The sequence below is a fragment of the Galeopterus variegatus genome, unplaced genomic scaffold, assembly GCF_000696425.1.
Source record: "Galeopterus variegatus unplaced genomic scaffold, G_variegatus-3.0.2 Scaffold581, whole genome shotgun sequence".
Classification (NCBI taxonomy): domain Eukaryota; kingdom Metazoa; phylum Chordata; class Mammalia; order Dermoptera; family Cynocephalidae; genus Galeopterus; species Galeopterus variegatus.
The window spans coordinates 168,447-188,987 of record NW_007726692.1 but is presented as its reverse complement, the minus strand read 5'-3'; the positions used below and the strand labels follow the sequence as shown (position 1 = coordinate 188,987).

The window sequence follows — 20,541 nt, the reverse complement described above, 5'->3', positions numbered from 1 at the left end:
GAATACTAAATGAGAGAAGAGGCATTTTTTATATGTTCAGATCCCAATATGTGAAATTTCTTCAAGGAAAATCAGAGAAAGATGGTATCTTAGAAAGGAAATCATTTTTAATTATGCTTTGACCGACCTCTAGTGGCTGAAGAGAATTTTGCCATGTATTTATCTTATAGCCAATCTGCACTTTGTATTTATAATGTGTTTAATTCGGTGTTTTAGATTTTATTAATGCCTATTATTTTCTTTCATAAGACTATTAAACGTCCTGTCTCAATTATCTTCCTAAACCTCTTCAGGTACAATCCAAAAAATGATTCATGGTCAACCATGGCACCTCTGAGTGTTCCTCGAGATGCTGTTGCTGTGTGCCCCCTGGGAGACAAACTCTATGTAGTTGGAGGATATGATGGAAATACTTATGTGAAGACTGTTGAGTCATATGATACACAGAAAAATGAATGGAAAGAGGTACTGTCATAAAAATATTAAAATTAATATGTTTCAAATTTAATAAAGGATTTTAAAATGTATTTTTGGAATTAATTTCATTCTCTAATAAGGTCTTTTAGTGAAGGTTACAGCATATGCTTTATCTAGTCCTTAGAGAATTACTAGTTGATCTAGTTGGTCATTAATAGTACCAGTCAGGACTTATATGAATTAGGATAGACCATGCTCTTGAAATGAAAGCATTCTCTTCACAGAAAAGTGAATCAGATTTAATAAATGAAGAATTTTATCCTGCCAACTTTCAATGTATGTATTTTGATTTCAGAACCAGAAGGTAATGTCCTCTTCCACAAATGTCTGCCCTTATTGGCTGGTGCCCAGGAGAAAAGCCTTTAATTTTCTACTTAGAGAGACTGTGTAAACTGCAATACTCCTAACTTCTTCAGTCATTCAAAAAATCTAGTGCACTGTAAGAGACCAGACTTAAACCCTCTCAAAAGTTCTCTGCATCTAATAGAACAAATTCCAAGGATGGTACCCAAAGAGCACCCTCTTTGAAAGGACATATTGGAGATTCTAGAGAAAAAGTTGACCACTGACAGTTTTGCCAGTGGTAGCCCTGCATTTATTCCAAAATATCTAATGTTATTTTGTCCATTAAATGATGGGTTAATAAGAAGTGAAGTATGACTAACTCTTCAGAAAGAGGCAAACCTTGTATTTGGTGCCTAACTTCACCTTTCCTTATACTGGTGTCATGCTGCTCTGCGTTCTACAGAGTACAGCTGACTATTGTTCTAAATAAGTAGGTGTTAATAATATAATGACTACTGATGATGGGTTCCTATCTTTCTCCTCCAACAATCTGATTCATTAAGACTCTCAGAAACCCTCAAACTCTACCATGTAGGTAGCTCCTTACTTTATCAATGATTATGACCAACCCAAAATAGAAGAAAAAAGTATAGCAAATGGGTGAGGTCAAATACGGTCATCAAAATGTTTGACTAAGCTTCTGGGACTTAGTTTTCTAAAGATTGCAGACCAGTAGCTAAGACACTGAGATTCTATTCCTGGCTCTATGGGCAATCTTGGAAAAAGTAAAAGAGAATAGATTAGAACTACTACATGCCAAATTCTTGTCATTCATTATCTCACTTAACCCTTATGGGAACCTCGGAGGATGAATATTAATAGCTGTAATTTTTCAAGTGAGAAAATCATGAGAGTTGAAACTTACTCCACATCACCTGATACTCAAATTTGGCTTTATATCATTCTAAAGGTTATTTTCTTTCCGTCACACTACACTGTTATCTCAGCCACAGTTTCCTTTATCTTTATACAAGGTTAAGGTTGGATAAAAATAAGTAAGAACTTTTTCGACTCCAGCATCTTATATTATGTTAAAGGCAGGGTTAAAATGGTTTTTTGTTTTTGTTTTTGTTTTAGGAAGTTCCTGTTAACATTGGGAGAGCTGGTGCATGTGTTGTGGTGGTGAAGCTACGCTAAAGCTATCTTTGTCAAATAAAATGAAAATGGATTCAAGAAACGAAGTAGGAAGAAGAGAGAAAGTAGAAACATGTTCTTTTCTGAAATTAGTAAACTCAAAAATTGTTGTGTCATTTTAATATGTAGTTAAATTGTGCTCATTTTGTGAAGTCAGAACAAATTTTTAAACATAAATTACATCAGTATTAAGCTTATGTGTTGTCACAGCTGATAATATAAAGGCAAATTCAGTAGTCCAGGTTTGGCCTCATTACTATAAAATGTTAAAATATTTAATGAAAATTGATAGTAGCCAAGGTGTGAAGGTTATAAAAGCTTTAGCAGTGTTCAAGTTAAGAGCCTGCGAAGTTCGAAACATTTCCTATTTCAAAAAAAAAAAAAAAAAAAGTACTCTGTTATCTGGAATGTAACAATATAAAAGAGAACATTTAAAGCTTAAAATACAAAGTCTGATTTTCAGTAAGACATCATTCCCTTATTCAAACAATATCCCAAATAGCCAAGTAATACCTAACATTTACCAAAGAAAAGTTTTTATTGTGTTGAGGCTAAAAAAAAATAAGTGGCTCATTGACATAATTTGTTATGCTGACCACAGTATGTCAAAATTTTCACAAGCTTACCCTTTCAGAAACCATCTGGCAGGGAACTCATATAAATTAGGTATATCTTAAAATGTGTCCTATTAGATTTGTTACCAGTAAAATAGTACTGTAATTTCATATACACAGTCTATACAGTAAAATAGTGAATGTTTATCGTATTGATACAAACTGTGACCTCAGCTCCACAGTGCCAGGGCTTCACTTTATATAGAAAGTATTATCCTCCTCAAACATTTATGTGAACTCTGTAAACACCTACCATTAAGTTAAATAAATTTTCAAAAACAAACGTTTTTAAAGTGCATTAAAATTGAGATATTACACAATGCTAATACATGGAAACACCAAAATATTCAATATGAATTGTCAATTCTATAGTTATCTGTTATGTGCCAATACATACTATGCTGTTAATGTTACATTTATCCAGTAGAAAATGTTACGATATATGTTCTATGCAAAAATTTTTTTAATTAAAGAAACAACAAAAAAGACTAGTTGAGTAGTATTTTAGCTTTGAATTCGTACTTTCATTTATTCCATTTAATTATAAAATTATTTAAGATAAAATATTGAAAAAAACTTTTATGAAAGTAACTTCAAGTAAATATAATTTTGGAATTTCTACAATAAGTTATTTTAAGCAGACTTTGTATTGTAGATTGTGAAATCCACAAATAAATTCCAGAGAGATGCTTATAAAATGTACTAATACCTTTTACATTTTAAGAAAGAACAACAAAAATTATATAAAAACATTTGTACTTTGATGAATTTAAATAAAATCTATTTCCTCTGGTTGTAAAGATTGTGGCTTTAGAATATATCAAGCGCAGTCTGCATGGACTTTTTCATACTGTATTGCCCCAATAGCTAAAATATTTAAATAGAAAAATAAAATTCCCCTCCTTTGTTTCTTGCATCTGCCATTATCTCTAACGCTAAATAGAGGGCTGTAGACTTCTCCAGTTCTAGAGGTGGAGATGAAGACATAGAAGGGTTGTTAACCATACATACAACCCTGTTGGATCTTTTGAATTCGCACCTTATCCAAATCAGTGTACAATTAGAATTTCTAAACCTTTATCCCCAGTGCACAGCTTGGCCAGTCAAGTTAAATGGGGGTATGAGCCCGTAGATAAGGGAAAGGTCAAAGGACCTATCACAGCCCAGCTTGCCAATGCCTCAGTGACAGCTGGATGATACCAATAGGCAGACTGGGCCCAATGTCATGCCTGGTCAAGCAAGTGGAGATTAAATAGCATATTCTTGATGGTCTCACTGGGCTTGCTTCAGTTTAAGTATTGACTTGTAGGAGAGATACCTGTGTTGCCAGGGTTGCCACTGCTCAGCTGCACTTGAAAATTATGTTCAGGTCACTATGGCCTAGCTAAGCTAACAAAATCTGAGCATATCTGAGCAATCAGAATGGAGATATGCAGAGGACCAGGGCACTAAAACGTAACAGCTTGTCTCAGTCAAACCTAGTTGAGAAAAGAAGGGATGGCGCAGGGCCCTTGCTGCCATGCCTTAGTGGAGATAACTTATCAGAGCTAGTTTAAACAAGCAAGGGTAGGGAAGAGAGGTATTAATTTATATATTCTCTCAACAAGTGAAAAGGTGCACACATTCAGACACTATACTCAGATTGCAAAGAAAATATTGCTTCTTGACTTTTCTATAGGCAGTATGATCATGCTCCAGAACTCCTACCCTGCAGCCCTCAGCCTGCATCATGATGATTCTCCAGACAACACTGTCAGCTACCTTCCCTATATTTCCACAGGGCATGCAGGACCTTTCAAATACCTTCTATACCACACGGGAGCTGAAGGAGACTCTGAGTCATTAAAAATGGGTCCCCCCTCTGCCTAACTATGCCATTCATCAACGTGACTCAGATGTGGCTACTGCCCCATTTTGATGTGGAAGGAACATTGAAAGCCAGTTTGCTTGTGGAGTCACAAATGTGGTTGTAATATAGTAAAATATATATTTAGTCTTTATCCCCATCCCCTGGCATCCAACTTCTAAAATCCTTGGAATCCCTGAAGTGGTAAATGTCTTTTTCTATGCTTGTAAGTTGATTGGCAGCCCCTAGGTAACTTCAGGATGGGGTTTGGTCATAGGAAAGACCAAGGCGGTATTACAGGTTTGGGACTTTCAGCCTTATTCCCCCAACCTCTGCGGAAAGATGGACTGACATGCCCAGAGAGAGCATGAGGCTCCTTGCTCCTTCCCCCATACCTTCCACTACCCGTCTCTTCATCTGATGTTCATCAGTATCCTTTGTAATATCCTTTATAATAAACCAGCGAACATAAGTGCTTCCCTGAGTTCTATGACCTGCTGTAGCAAATTAATCAAACCCAAGGAGGGGATCATGGGAACCTCCATTTTATAGCTGGTCCATCAGAAGCATAGATAACACAACCTGGGGCTTGCAATTGGCATCTGCATTGGGGGTCAATCTTGGGGACTGAGCCCTTAACGCAAGGGATATGGCAGTCTTCTCCAGGTAGATAGTGTCAGAATTGAATAAGAGGACACCCAGCTAGTGTCCACTGAAGAATTGATTGCTTGCTTGGTGTGTTTGGGAAACTCCTCACACATTTGGTCACAGAAGCATTCTGTGTTGTGAAAATATAGTAGGAGGAAACATTTTTTTCTGTATTCAGAGAGCAGTATAGAACAAAACCCCTTGATTTTAGATTTCCTTCTAAGTTCTCTAAGAAGATTCCTTGAACCATATATTTTTTAAGTTCTATAACAAGATAACATGAAAGATATGTTTCCTCAGCTGTGTCATTCTCTGTCCACTTTCTCTTAAACCACATTCATCTGAGGTAGAAGGGACACTTACTTTTCCAGTTACTTTTCATCTTTGTAATGGTCTTCTTTTACATCATACCCCCCTAGCTGAAGACACAAAGCCCAAACTCAAATGATGGAAAGAGTGACTCTCTTTAGTCTGTGGAAGATACCACATGAACTACCTAATGCATAAGAGTGGTTCTCCATATATCACAGGAAACTATTTAAATGTTTTTTAATTTCAAATGTCTCACCCAAAAAATAATGAATGAGGTGATGAATGTGATAATTAGCTTGATTTAATCATTTCACATTGTATCCATATATCAAAACATTTCATTGTACCCTATAAATATATACAATTATCACTTGTCAATTAAAAATAATATTAATAAAAAGATTTTTTAAAGATTTTTTCCCTCTCATCATTGTTTATTTTTCACAGTTATAGCCTGCTACAGACTATGAAAAATCCTATTCTAGGTGCTATAAGATTAATATTGACATCTTTTTTTTTTTTTTCCTTTTTGTCTTTTTCCGTGTCCGGCAACGGATCGCAACCCTCAGTGTCACCCCCGCACCGGACCGGGACCAGCAACGGGATCGCAACCCTCGGTGTTGCTCCCGTTCCTCGCTCAGCCAGTGAGCGGGAACCGGTCTGTATGTGGGATCCGAACCCTCGGCGGGAGTGCCGCCGCGCTTCCCAAGCGGCGCACTATAGCAGTGCGCCACCGGGCCGGCCCAATATTGACATCTTTTATTTTTGCATTCTTGTCCCCTCCCTTACACACACACACACACACACACAAACATGCATATATACAAATCAGAATTTGAAGCCCTTACCTCTATAAGAGCAGCTAAATTTGTTATGTTTACATTTCATCTAAGGCCACGGAGACCCTCACTCAAGCAGCCCTGTTCCATATGATGAATTCAGTGTATATCTCTGTGGTTAAACAAGCCTACCTGGACCAGAATGAATCAGATATTACCAGAATTAGGATACAGAAGTTCTGGCCATCAGGTTGTGTTAAGTCTGCAGGCCAGCAGGACGTGATAGCAGTGGAGGCGTGGCAGCCTCCAACCAGATTCCAGAAGATATATGGAAAAGCCTGGAAGCCCAGGCAGAGACCTGCCACAGGGGTGGAGCCACCACAGAGGTCATCTACTAGAGCAATGCTGAGCAGAAAAGTGTGGTCGGAGCCCCCACGGGCAACCCCCACCAAGGAAATGTCTACTAGAGCCAAGGCAGCGGGGCTGCCACCAGGACCCCAGAACTTCAGGACCATTAGTAACATGCAATGCAGGCCTGGAAAAGCCACAAGCACTAGCGCTGCCCACTGGGGTGCACCTGGCAGAGATGTGGAAGCGAGGTTGCTCAAGGCTTTGGGGCCCAGATACCCAATTGTGCCCAGGATTCAGGACTTAGAGTCAAAGAACATTATTTTGGAGGTTTAAGACATAATGTCTGCCCTGCTCGGTTTCAGACTTGTTTGGGAACTGTTTTTCCTTTCTTCTGGCCTATTCCTCCCTTTTGGAATGGGAATGTTTACCCAATGCCTGTTCCACCATTGTTTCTTGGCAGTAGATAAATTTGGTTTTGTTTTTAAGGTTCACAGCTGGAAGGACTTTTGCTTTTGGTCTCAGATGAGACTTTGGACTTTTAAGTTGGTGCTGGAGCAAGCTAAGACTTTTGGGACCGTTGGGATAGAATGACTGTATTTTGTATGTGAGAGTGACATGAGTTTTGGGGGGCCAGGGGTGGAATGATGGAGTTGGGTTATGTTGTCCCCTCCAAAACTCATGTAGAAATTTGATCCCCAATGTGGCAGTGTTGGAAACTGATTGAGTCATGGGGGCAGATTCCTCATGAATGGATTAATGCTCTCCCTGGGGAGGGGGGATTAATGAGTGACTTCTCACTCTATTAGTTCCCATGAGAGCTCGTTGTTTAAACAGACCCTGGCACCTTCTCTCTCTCTTGCTTCCTCTCTCTTGCTTCCTCTCACCATGTGATCTGCTTGTACCCGCTGGCTGCCTGCCACTTTCTGCCATGAGTAGAAGCAGCCTGAGGCCCATGCCAGATGCAGCTGTCTCAGAATCGTAAGCCAAATAAACCTCTTTCCTTTATAATTTACCCAGTCTCAGGTATTTCTGTTATAGCAACACAAAATGGACTAAAACACCCCCCCAAATTGAATCCCCACTGTTGCTGCTTTGCCTCCCACTAATTTGTCACCCTTCTTCCCCTGGTTGATGGAGCTCCAAAAGATTACTCAAAGCCCATGTCTTTTGAGCAATGAGAAGCCCCAAAGGGGTTAATTTCCCAGAATCCCCAAGAGCAAGGCATTCCTTCCATTTGGGAAATTAACCATGAATTGGAGTTCTCTTCCCACATTTATTCTCCAGACCAGGAAGTTACAGGAAGAGAACATAGGTGGGGTTATAGTTTAACAATATAGGCTGGTAACATCCAGTAAAACAAGCAAAGTGACATTCCATCAGGCAATTTAAGTGATCCACCAACAAAAGTTTGATCTTAGCAAACATTCCTTCTCCCTACAGAAGCTTCCCAGTATCTTTACATATCGATCAGTAACCTGTCTGTCTTTGAACCAACAACCTTGCCGTGTTACAATTCTTTATCTTACAACAGAGACTGTAGCCTGGGGAAAATTTCCTGTTTTTTGCAAGGTCAACATTTTGTACTTTTAAGAAGTTAGACTAAACATGAAAGTACCAGAAACTAGGCCCTGAGAAATATATTTGATTTATAGTATACTCCACAACGGTTAACTGTTGAGGGCAGGAAATCCCATTATGGTAACTGAAAGGTGGGGACTTGAAGAGGTGATTAAATTGTAGGACACAGGCTGCAGTGAATGGATTACAAATGGTGGTCAGGGGTGTGGTTCTGAGGGCTTTAAAAGGAAAGCACACAAAGAGTTTTTCTCTCTCTGCACATTTTTGCAATGTGATACTCTGCTGTCACTGCCACCACCACCAAAACCCTCACCAGATGTGTTCCCTGGCCTTTGGACTTCCCAGCCTCAGAAACTGTAAGCAACAAATTTTGTTTTCTCATAAATTCCCCAGTTCCTTGTATTTTGTTACAAGCAACAGAAATGGACTAATAGAGGCTACTGTACCTAAAATACCATAGACAAGTGGCTTCTAGACAACAGAAATTTATTTCTCACAGTTCTGGATGCTGGAATTCCAAGGTTGAGGTGCCAACATGGTTGGGTTCTAGTGAGGCCCCTCTTGCAGGTCGAAGGCTGCCATTTTCTCCTTGTATTCTCACAGGGTGGAGAGCAGAGAGAAGCATGCTTTCTCAGGATTCTTACAAATGCACTAATCCCATTCATGTGGGCTCTGCCATCTTCTAGTTCTAATTACCCCCTATAGGCCTCACCTCCTAGTATCATCACATTAGGGAGTAGTGTTTCAACATATATATTTTGGGTGGCACAAACATTCAGCCCATAATACTTGGCCCCTGGCCACCTAAAATTAATGTCTCTCTCACATAAAAAATATATTCATTCCATCCCAACAGTACCAAAACTCTTGACTCTTTCCAGAATCAATTCAAAATTCTATAATCCAACATTTAATCCAAATATCTTAATTGGATATGAATGAGAGTCAAGGTATGATTTATCTTAAGGCAAATTCCCCTCCAGCTGTGAACCTGTGAAATCAAACATGTTAATACATTTACAAAATATAAAGGTGGGACAGGCATAAGAGAGACAGTCGCATTCCAGAAGGGAGAAATAAGAAAGAGGAAAGGAGTGACAGGTCTCAAGTAAGTCTAAACTATTAGAGAGACTCTGAAATGTTAAGACTCAAGAATAAACACCTTTAGCTGGATGCTTTGCCCTCCGGACACAGGGGTGGAGGTTCCATCATCAAAACACACGGGGGCAGAAGTCCAATCTTCCAGATCCACTTGGGCAGAGGTCCCACCTTCCAGACCCAGTAGGGAAAAGGTCAGACCTTCTGGACTTTTTGTTGTGGTATTCCTGCTCCACAGCTTTGCCAGCAGGGATTGGGCCTCCAATGCCTGATATTATATGATTTCACTGTTTAAAAAATTAATATAAAGTAATGTATTCATAAAGAATATTAACAATTTTCAAAATATTAACTCCTTTTATCCACCTATGACATGTAACACAGCAAATCAGAATCAGTGGGAAGAAAACAGGTCAAATTATTAACACTACCCACAGAAAACTTTCAATTTGTAAGAAAAAATAATCTGTTCATGAATAAGTTATTACATCATGGAAATGTGCAAGAAGAACCTTAGGGTTACAAAAATTTCCTTAAAGTTCAGGGTGGCATGATGCCACTTTTGTTTGGCAGTGAAGAGGGGAGGCAAGAGGTAGAGAACATAAGGGAACTATGAGAAGAAACATCAAAAGTAGAATGTGACACAAATGATACAAGAGCACAGATAGTTTTAGCTAGTTTGGCTAGAATAGCTAATAGATGGCATAATATCACGGAAATAAAATATTTAAAATTAATAATCCAAGTTTTGGTTGTTTGTTTTAAATCAATTCTGTTACTAATTATAAAAGTTATTTATCTCTCTGACTTAATTAACTTCTTTCTTATTAAAACAGAGTGGTTGACCATGAAAAAGAACAGGTTTAAAGGTTTTATTTTTTTTAATATAACATCATAGAGTAAGTAAACCCACTTCTAGATAATCCTTCAGATAGCAGCCAAGTCATAGTGACCTTTGCAAAATGCAAATCTTATCAGAGCATCATCCAACTTAAATTTTTTTTAATTATTATACATATATGTGGGTTATAAAGTTTTCAATAGTTGTGTACAATATGGGGTAGTCAGATCAAGATAGTTAGCTTATTCATATGATTCATTGATAGACAATGTAGATTACTGATTGCCTATGGCTGGAGATGAGGGTTGGCAGGAAATGGAAAATAAGTAGTTATTAATGTGTATAGGATTTCTTTTCATGATAATAAAAATGTTCTAGACTGTGGTTATGGTTACACAGCTCTATGCATATAGTTTTAAGAAACATGAATTTCTAAAATTTAAATGAGTTCATGTTACAGTATGTGAACTTATATTTAAATAAAATTGTAAAAATGTAAGAACTGCACCATGTCTTATATTGCAAACCCTAGGGATGTTCTCCTTCTAGTTGTTCTGGGTGTCTTAGTCCAAATCTCTAAATGATAACATCTTTGCTCATTAGCATCACTTGTTAACTCAGACATCTTTGCCCAACAGTCACCAATTTTGTTAGAGGGAGGGGAACATTTTTGTAACAGTGTAATGAACTGATATATTAGCTGGATGTTCTTTACTTTTCTAAATTCACTCTCATCCTGTAACCATCTGCAACTTGGACCATTATAGAACCAGTCAGGAGTTGTAAGAATAAAATCTCAATATTATAAGCTTAAAAGCCATTAACCTAAGTATAAGAAAAAAGGATTTAACAAAAAGGTATATTAAGTTAGAAGCAAGTTTTCCTGGTTCCCCACCAAGATTAGATAAAGGTACCATGGGCTTGCAGGGAAAGAGACTTGGGAAGAAGCTTGATGAAAAGGCAAGATAGATGTGAGTGTGTGTTGGGTGTGGGGAGAGTTTGCCATATCCCCATCTTGTTTGACTGAGTCCTAGGAGCAAACTGAACCCCCAGATAGAATTAAGGATCCCAGAACAAAGAGGAGGTGTGCCTCATTTTCCGAGGTAAAGCCAAAGAAGACAGCAAGCTTCAACACTGTTGGGAAAATAGAGTATTTTAATCAGGCACTCTCTCCTTGGGTACAGTTGGGGATGGTGCAGTGCATTCTTTGTAAATGAGTTGTGTGTGGGTGGAGTTACTGTGCATGCACGGCACTGCCACTTGGTTGGCATTGACTGCCTCAGGCATCGACCATGCACGGCCATGCTCGCCATCCTATGGCTACCAAGTACCTGTTTGCTGGTTACCTAGCTCATAAACCTGTGTTTGGGGACCCAGCCTGTCTGGGGGGACCCAGCCTGGCATGTAAAGGGTTTGTGACCGAGTCTGTGAATAGGCTTGAAGGGTTTGTTAGCTCCAGACCCAGCCCTAGCTCAAAATAGACCATGCTGAAGGAGTGGTAAATCAGAAATGATTGTGTAATATGTCAAGGTGTTAAAGGGCTGAAAATAGCCTCTGAATCTTTGAGGCCATAAATTGGGTAGGGGAGTGTCCAGGAGTTCACATGGCCTCCTAAATGAAGCACAGAAATTACCTTTGGACCTGCAGGGTGCCATTGTGGCTGGAACAGTGGCATGCCTGTTACAGGGGATAGGGGAAGAACCATGAGTTCACAATCAGATGAGGAAGCCTTTACATTTCTGTAGATGTCATGACTGAAAAAGAGCACACTTAAGGATTGGATAGGATAGTCATTTCTCAAAAGGGATGAGACAATAGGATTCCATTTCTGTTAACTTTAAAAAACCACTATAATTTCTGTAAAGGTACAAAATAATGGACTGCAGGGATGTACAGTACACTATGTGCTGTATATACTCATGGTAGTATATACATGAGTATTGGCTCTGTACCATATACTCATGGTAGTGTTTGGTTCTTTCACAGAAAAAAACTGGAAATAAGCATAGCAAAATGTTAACAGATACATACTGTTGTCAGTTTTGAATATCTATACCTTTTTTTTTTTTCTCTAGAAAGGTGAGTGAAGCAATGCCTACAACTTTTACCAGGATAAAATAAAAAGTTTTTTATTTGTCTTGAAATGGAAAGTAATTGCAATTGTACGTGTACATTGGGTGTGAATTTTATTCCATTAAGTCAGATGTCACGTTTCTTTATTTTTAAAACGTAAATCAAATTCTACTCTGAATTGGCAGTTCATAGTCTCTCTATGTTGAGCCCTCAGCCAGCCCCTCTGAGGTCTTACCCCCAATGCAGTAAGTTCATGTAGTAGCACTTCTGTATGCTTTCTGATCTCAGCTTCTCTACCACCTTCCTCTTATGCAATCTTCAGAAACTCAAGCCTTTGGGAAACAAAGGTCATATGTTCTTTTTTCTTGTGTTGTCCTTCCAGATCCATTTCTACCATTTTCTACTTTTCTCTCTGTGCTGAGAGGCTGACTTCTAAGGACTGTACCAGCCCAGTTTCTTGCTCTTTGTTCTTTGACTTCCATTTAAAGAACTAGTCAATGAGAGTCATTGGCAGGAGATAAGAGAATAAAAGGAGAAAGGGGATGGGTTATTTATTCACCTGCTCTCTTTTGGCCAGAGTGCAGTATGGCAGTGTCTGTGTTTTATAAAAAGCTACAACTTCTGTTGGGCATCTCTATTCTACAGCTATGACTCTCTCTGGGTTTCAACAACTATTCTTTCTCCTTGTATTTCAGGTTTAGGACTATTTGAGTTAACTTATTGTTAGTCCTGGGATCATAAAAGACTACTATGAACAACTATATGTGAACAAACTGGAAAACTTGGAAGAAATGGATAAATTCCTGGACACATACAACTTAACAAAGTTGAATCATGAAGAACTAGAAAACCTAAAGAGACCACAAACAAATATAATGAGATTGGAGCAGTAATAAAAATTCTTCCAACTAAGAAAACCCAGTAAAATGTGGTTTTACTGCTGAATTCTACCAAACATTTAAAGAAAAAACTAATACCAATTCTTCTCAAACTCTTTCAAAAAACTGAAGAGGGAATACATCCAAACTCATTCTATGAGGCCAACATTAACCGCATACCAAAACCGGAAAGAGATACAACAAAATGAGAAACCTGCAGACCAATATCCCTAATAAACACAGATGTGAAGTTCCTCAACAAAATACTAACAAACAGAATCCAACAACACATTAAAAGGATCATTTACCATGATCAAATGGTATTCATCCCAGGGATGCAAGGATGGTTAAACATATGCAAATCAATAAACATGATACATCAAAATACCAATGATATTCTTCACAAAAGTAGAAAAAAAATCTTAAAATTTGTATGGAACCATAAAAGACCCCATATAGCTAAAACAATCTTGGACAGAAAGAACTAAGTTGGAGGCATCACACTCCCTGACTTCAAAATATACTATAAATCTATAATAACCAAAACAGCATGGTACTGACCAATGAAATGTAATAGGGAGCACCAAAATAAGCCCACACATTTACAGCCAACTAATTTTTGACAAAGGTGCCAAAAATATACAATGGAGAAAGGACAGTATCTTCAGCAAATGATTCTGAGAAAAATGGATATCCACATACAGAAGACTGAAACTAGACCCCTTTCTCTCACCATATGTAAAAATCAACTCAAAGTGGATTAAATACCTAAATTTAATACTGAAATCTATGAAACTACTAGAAGAAAACATAGAGAAAATGCGACATGAAATAGGAATGGGCAGTGCTTCTTTGAGCAAGACTATAAATGCACCGGCAACTAAAGCAAAAATACACAAACGAGACTACATCAGACTAAAAACTTTCTTCACAGCAAGGGAAACTATCAACAAAGTGAATAAATAACTTACAGAATGGAAGAACATGTTTGCAAACTACACATCAGACAAGGGGCTAATATCCAGGATGTATATGGAACTTAAACACCACAACAGCAAAAACACAAATAACCCAATTAAAAAATGGGCAAAGGACCTGAACAGACATTTCTCCAAAGAAGACCTACAGATGGCCAACACACACATGAAAAAATGCTCAACATCAGTAATTATTAGGGAACTGCAATTTAAAATCACAATGAGATATCATCTCACTCCATTTAGAATGGCTATTATCAACAACAACAAAACAATAACAGATGCTGGTGAGGATGCAGAGAAAAATCAACTCTCCTACGTTGCTGGTGGGAGTGCAGATTGGTACAATCATTGTGGAGAACAGTATGGAGGTCATCAAAGAACTAAAAATAGATATACCTTAGTTGTACAACTACAGGGTACATACCCAAAAGAAATTAAAAGATGTCATCAAAAAGACATCTGCATTCCTATGTTCATCAAAGTGCTATTCATGATAGCCAAGAGAAGGAATCAACCTAAAAGCCCATCAATGGATGAAATAACCATGGTATACATACACAATGGAATTCTATTCAGCTATAAAAAGAATATCCTGTCATTTGCAGCAATGTGGATGGAACTGGAAGCCATTATGTGAAGAAGAAAGTCAGGCACAGAAAGACAAACACCACATGATTTCACTCATATGTGGAAAAAAAGATGGTTCTCATAGAAATAGAGAGTAGAATAATGGTTACCAGAAGCCAGGATGGGATGGGGGGATAAGAAATGATGGACTAATGGGTATAAAGCTATACTATCTATTCTAAGTGAATCATTGTGCAGTATATGCATGTATTGAAACAACACACTATACCTCACAAAAATGTATAAGTAAATGTTAAAATAATTTTTAAAAATATATAAAATAAAATAATCTGGGGAAGAACTAGGAGACAAAAGAACCAATTTCATAACACCAATAACTGGAATAATTTGAAAGGGGTAAGAAAAAATGGTCTTCTTATTTGTTCAGGAAGGAGATAGGAAATGGATATGGGTGAGTATTAGCAACCAGTACTTTCTACGGTTCTCCAGTGATGTGTGGGTCAACAGATTTTAAATTCTTATTACATATCCACATTGAGAACCACATGCAAATATCAATGTAATATACTGTATTAGCAGAATAAATGAAAAAAATTTTAAAAAATGATTATCTCAATTGATCCATAGAAAGCATTTGACAAAATTCAACCCACTCTTATGATAAAAAATACTCAAAAACTGGGAATAGAAGGGAACTATCTAAACATAATAAAGGCCATATATGAAAAACACACAGATAACATCATATTCAATGATGAAGATTGAAAGTTTTTCCTCTAACATTAAGAACAAGGCAAGGATGCCTGCTTCTACTACTTCTATTCAACATTGTACCGAAAGTCCTAGCCAGAGTAATTAGTTAGGAAAAAAATAAATGGTATCCAAATTGGAAAGGAAGAAGTAATATTACCCTTGTTTGCAGATGACATTATCTTATACATAGAAAACCCTAAAAATTTCACACACACAAACAAAAACAAACAAACAAGCAAAAAAAACTTATGACTAATAAACAAATTCAGCAAAGTTTCAGGATACAATATCAACACCCCAAAATGAATTGCATTGTACTAAATGCTAACAATAAACCATAGGAAAAGGAAATTAAGAAAACAATTCCATTTGCAATGACATCAAATAAATAAAACTCTTAGGAATATATTTAGTCAAGGAGGTGAAAAACTTTTATGCTAAAAGCTGCAAAACATTGCTGAAAGGAATTAAATGAGAAACAAATAAATGGAAAGACATACCATGTCTATGTATTTTAAGACTAAATATTAAGAGGTCATTAATATCAAAAGCATTCTACAAATGCAATGCAATCCCTATCAAAATCCCAAAGATGTTTTATGCAGAAATAACAAAATTCATTCTGAAATTCATATCAATCTCAAAGGATTCTGAATAGGCAAAGTAACCTTGAGCAAGTAAAATAAGCCTGGAGATATCACACTTTCTGGTTTCAAAGCTTGCCACAAAGCTACAGTTATCAAAAGAGCATGGTGCTGGCACAAGTACAGACATATAGACGAATGGAATAGACAAGATAGCCCACAAATAAAACTTCACATGTATGGTCAAATGCTTTTTGACAAGGGCACTGAGTCCATTCAATAGGAAAAAAGTCTTTTTAACAAACGGCTCTGGGAAAATTGAATATCTGCATTGAAAAGAATGAAATTGGATGCATATCTTAAACTTTACATAAAAATTAACTCAAAATTATCAAGGACTTAGTGTAAGCACTAAAACTATGAAATTCTTAGAAGAAAATATATGGGTAGAGCTTTATGAAATTGGATTTCACGATGTCTCAGATATGATACAGAAAGCACAGGTGTGATGGCTAATTTTATGCATCAAATTCACTGGGCTAAAGAGTACCCAGATAGCTTATAAAACATTATTCCTAGGTCTATAAGAATGTTTCTGGAAGATATTAGCATTTAAATCAATACGGTGAGTAAAGAAGATCACCTTCACCATTGCCCATGGGAATGATCCAATCCAATGTGGGACTGAATAGAACAAAAAAGCAAAGAAAGGGCAAAATTGCTTCTGTTTGAGCTGGAACATCTGTCTTCTTATGCCTCTAAATATCAGCAATTATCATTCTTAGGCCTTTCACTTAGACTGGAATATACGCTATTGGCTGTCCTATGTCTCAGGCCTTTGGACTCAGACAGAGTTATACTATTACCTTTTCTGGTTCTCCAGCTTGCAGATGGATAATCATAAGAATTCTCAGACTCCATAATTGAATGAGCCAATTCATATACACACACAATTTGTCCGGTTTTTCTGTAAAACCCTGATTCATATAGATTTTGGTACTTTAAAGAGTGGTTCTTAGGAAGAGAATTTTAAGGATGAGTTTTATGAATTATTTCTGGAGTTTGTAGGATTTACTCCCTAATGTGATTAGATTTAAAGATGATAATGATGCTATTTCCAGTAGTAAAGAGAGCAATAATCTTTTTTGTTTGTTTTTGTTTTTTTGCTTTATTTCCAAGTTTTGTATGTTTATTTTTTTTATTAATTATTTATTTATTTATTTTTACATTCTAAGATGTGAAGCAATTAGGGGGGGTGGGGGAGAGGGGAAAAGGGAGAGGGGTAGAATGGGAGAAGGAGGAAGGAGGGAGGTGTGTTCTAGGCTCATAGCACCTCCTAAATCTGGCAGGGGAGCCCTAGGCACTTCCAGTGGTAACGTGGTCATCACTGGGCTGCATGCAGGCGTAGTGGTGGCATGGTTGAGGCCTTTGGCTCTCCACCATCCCAGCTTGGGAGCCCAGGGTGTTTCTGCTGGTGGCCTGGTAGTTGTTACTGGGCTGGATGGAGACGTCAGGGGTGTGTGGCTGAGGCCCTCGGCTCCCTACCACCCTGGCTCAGGATCTTGGGGCACTGCCAGCAAATGGCTCTGTGGTTGCTGCTAGGATGGATGTGGCCATAGGAGGATTGTGGCTGAGGCCCTCGGCCCCACACTTTCATGGCTCTGGAGCCTGGTACAATTAATGCAGTATCTCAGTGGTTGCCACTGGGCTGGATGTGGATGTTGTGGGGAGGGCATGGCTGAGGCTCTTGGCCCTCCCCCAACCCTGGCTTGGAAACCTGGGGTCCTCCAGTCCTTCTAGGTTTTATAGGTTTTCTTTGGTGGTGTCAGACATTTACTGGTTAATATCAGAACTTTGTGATCTGTGGGGTTTTGTTTATTCTTTCACTTCTGTGTTGGATTATTTGCTGTTCCCACCATTTAAACTCTGCACCGGAACTAATTTGTTGTCTTTTGGTTACTTCTAAAATTGGGGAACTCCCTTTGGGAACCAGCACTTGAGCCCTGTGGTTGTGCTAAATTGCTGCTTTGCTGCTAATTCACTGAGGAAGACTTTTTGTGTAGCTCAGACTTTAATTTTTGACCTTGTTAGCATTTCTGGGTCTTGTGAGGTCTAGTACACTGGCCTCTGAGTGGCTGCTTTTTTCAGTCATTCTGGCTCCTCTTATGTGGGTCCATGGGAACCCTATTAGTGGTCTTGCTGGCCTAGGGGCCACCAAGGCCCTCTTCTCCCCTGCAGCCTCCATGTAACTTCATACAAAGGGCACAGCAGCAACTTTTGTCAGCTCTTGCTCCATGAGCTCACCACGGCCAGACGTGAAGTTCTCAGGGCTCAAAACAGTCATGGTGATCCTTTCTTTCTATCATCGCGGCTTCTCCTGCCTTCATGAACTCTGTAGGCCTCTCTTCCTCTTTACCTGAGCTTTAGCAGCCCTGGCTTGGCAGTCTTTGTTTTTTATTGTTGTAAATTGGTTGACTGTGGGAGAGGGTGAAGCCAGCATCTATTCTGACATCTTGATTGGAAATATAAACCAAAGATTTAACATCAGTAGACCCAAGTTCTCATCCAGCTTTTCTACAGCTTAGGCAGTTGGCCTTAAATCTTGATTAAGTTGTAGTTTGTTGCTGTTTTTTATCTGCACAGTTGAAACTAACCTTTCTCACCTCTCAGGGAGGTTGTGAAGATCTGAGGACAGCTCGTGTGAGGCAGCACTTTATAAACACTGAAGTCTGATTGTTGTTGGTTTTATTTATTCCCTTTCATAGATGTAACTGGCAGACCTTTTGGTTTCTGAGAAACTTAGCTTTCAGGGCTGGCAGGTTAAATAAGTTGGATAGAGTGCAGTGTTATAACACCAAGGTCATGGGTTTGGGTCCCCATACTGGCCAGCCATGGAAAAAAAAAATTAGCTTTCATTGGAATGGCTAGACAAGCCACTGAGGCTAATGCCACATGGTAAGTTCAAAGACCTTCCTGGAGCTCAGCTTCCATTCCTCCAAAACAAGAAAATGATTCAACTTCAATCACTGAGAATTTTTAAAGTGCACCATACATTCTGGGGGTTTCTCTTGACTTGGCTTCCAAGGTACCCCATTCTCTTCATTTTCCTCTTACCGTACTAGTTGCTCTTTCTCAGCCACCTCTGCTAGTTCTTTCTCTTCTCCCTGATCTTTTGATGTTGAGAGCACTAATATTTCATGGTATAAACTGTTTATAGAGATTTGCAAAATATCTGCTTTGGATAATCCTAGTAAACTGCTTATAAGAAGCAAGGAGCTAAGTGACTCTGCATATGAAACTTTCAAACATTTTTAGAAAATTTAAAAATGTAATAACATTGGTTGATTGCTTCTAATGGTGCTGGACAAAGTGGTGAAAGAAAAGAATAAACTCAGGGAATTGAATTCCCAGTTCAAGTGCCACATGAATGACCTAAAAGTATCTGGGTGTATACCCTTGTCTCCTGTAGCTACAGGGCTAGAACTGCTGAAAATCAAATGAAGAAACTCATTCCGTGACTGGCTGAACTACAATGAAACGTAAATTCCCACCCTTGCAGGGTGTCTACTATTTAAGTGAAGGGGACTGATTGGGAAAGAATGACACCCTGAAAGTTGGGGGGTGGGGGATGGGTAGGGAGATCCTGATGAAGCTGAAGACATTGGGCCCTTAAATTCTGATAACTCTTCTTTAGCAGTGAAATAGGTCTCCCCACTCCCGGTGGAAGTGTTCTACATACACCCAGCAAAATTGGCCTTCCCACCTCCAATTGCGGGGGTAGCCCCAGCTCCAACAGTAGCAAATTCCCCATCCAAAGTGGTATCATCCTATCCACCTCCATCTGAGAAAATTAACCCTGCATTGCCCGAGGAAATGGTAATGGATTCCCCTGAGATATTTGCCATGTAAGACAGTGATGATTCTTTTCAGGACCCTCCGCCAACACCTTTCTTTGCTTCTAGACCCGTAATTAGACTCAAGTCTCAGCAGGCTCCAAAGGTGAGTTACAAAGTGTGCCTTGTGAGGAGGTGTGCTGCACTCTAAAAGAACTACTTATGTTTTCTAATTTATACAAAATTAAATCTAAGGAACATGTGTGAGAATGGATAATAAGGGGGTAGGATAATGTTAGAAGAAACATAAAGTTGGATCAGGCCAAATTTATTGATATAAGCTCACTAAACAGAGACTCTACATTTGATTTTTCAGATTTGGGGGGTTAGAAAGGGTTCTAACAGTTTGTTGGGTTGATTGGTTCAAACATGGACCAAAAGATAGACCACTATGAGCAAATTGGAAATGCCTGACCTCCCTTGATTTAGTGTGGATTAAGGGATTCAAGTCTTAGGGATATTGAAATGTTGAAGAGGATTGGTAATTTAAGACCTTTTCACCTGAGGTGGGAGGCTATAGAAGACATAACTTTCTTGAATTCTTTGAGAAATATACTTGTGAGGGGAGCCCCAGCAATCTTGAAGAACTCTGTGGTCACTCTTCTCTGTAGGCCAGACCTTACAGTGGGAACTTCAGTCACTCAACTGGAAAATCTAGAAGCAATGGAAGATAATTGATCCCAGGATGACAGGGGCCAAGTGGTGGCACTCAACTACCAATAACAGGTGGGTGTGGTTATTATAACAGACATCAGTCAAAACAGCAATC

The 20,541-nt window shown here is 38.5% G+C and overlaps 1 protein-coding gene across 2 annotated transcripts in view; it reads left to right on the top strand.

Annotated features, from left to right (window-relative positions):
* The window catches only part of KLHL4 (kelch-like family member 4), a 119,657-nt gene extending 115,154 nt beyond the window's left edge, over positions 1–4,503 (top strand). Inside the window, exons 10-11 of one of the 2 annotated variants that reach the window (XM_008570208.1) lie at positions 294–465; positions 4,351–4,503. In XM_008570208.1, the coding sequence (XP_008568430.1) occupies positions 294–465; positions 4,351–4,416 (238 nt within the window). In that variant the 3' untranslated portion in view covers positions 4,417–4,503. Of the gene's footprint in view, positions 1–293; positions 466–1,899; positions 2,456–4,350 lie in introns of those variants that run through there. The other variant, XM_008570207.1, reaches the window with a different exon arrangement.
* Positions 4,504–20,541: the final 16,038 nt, after the last annotated feature.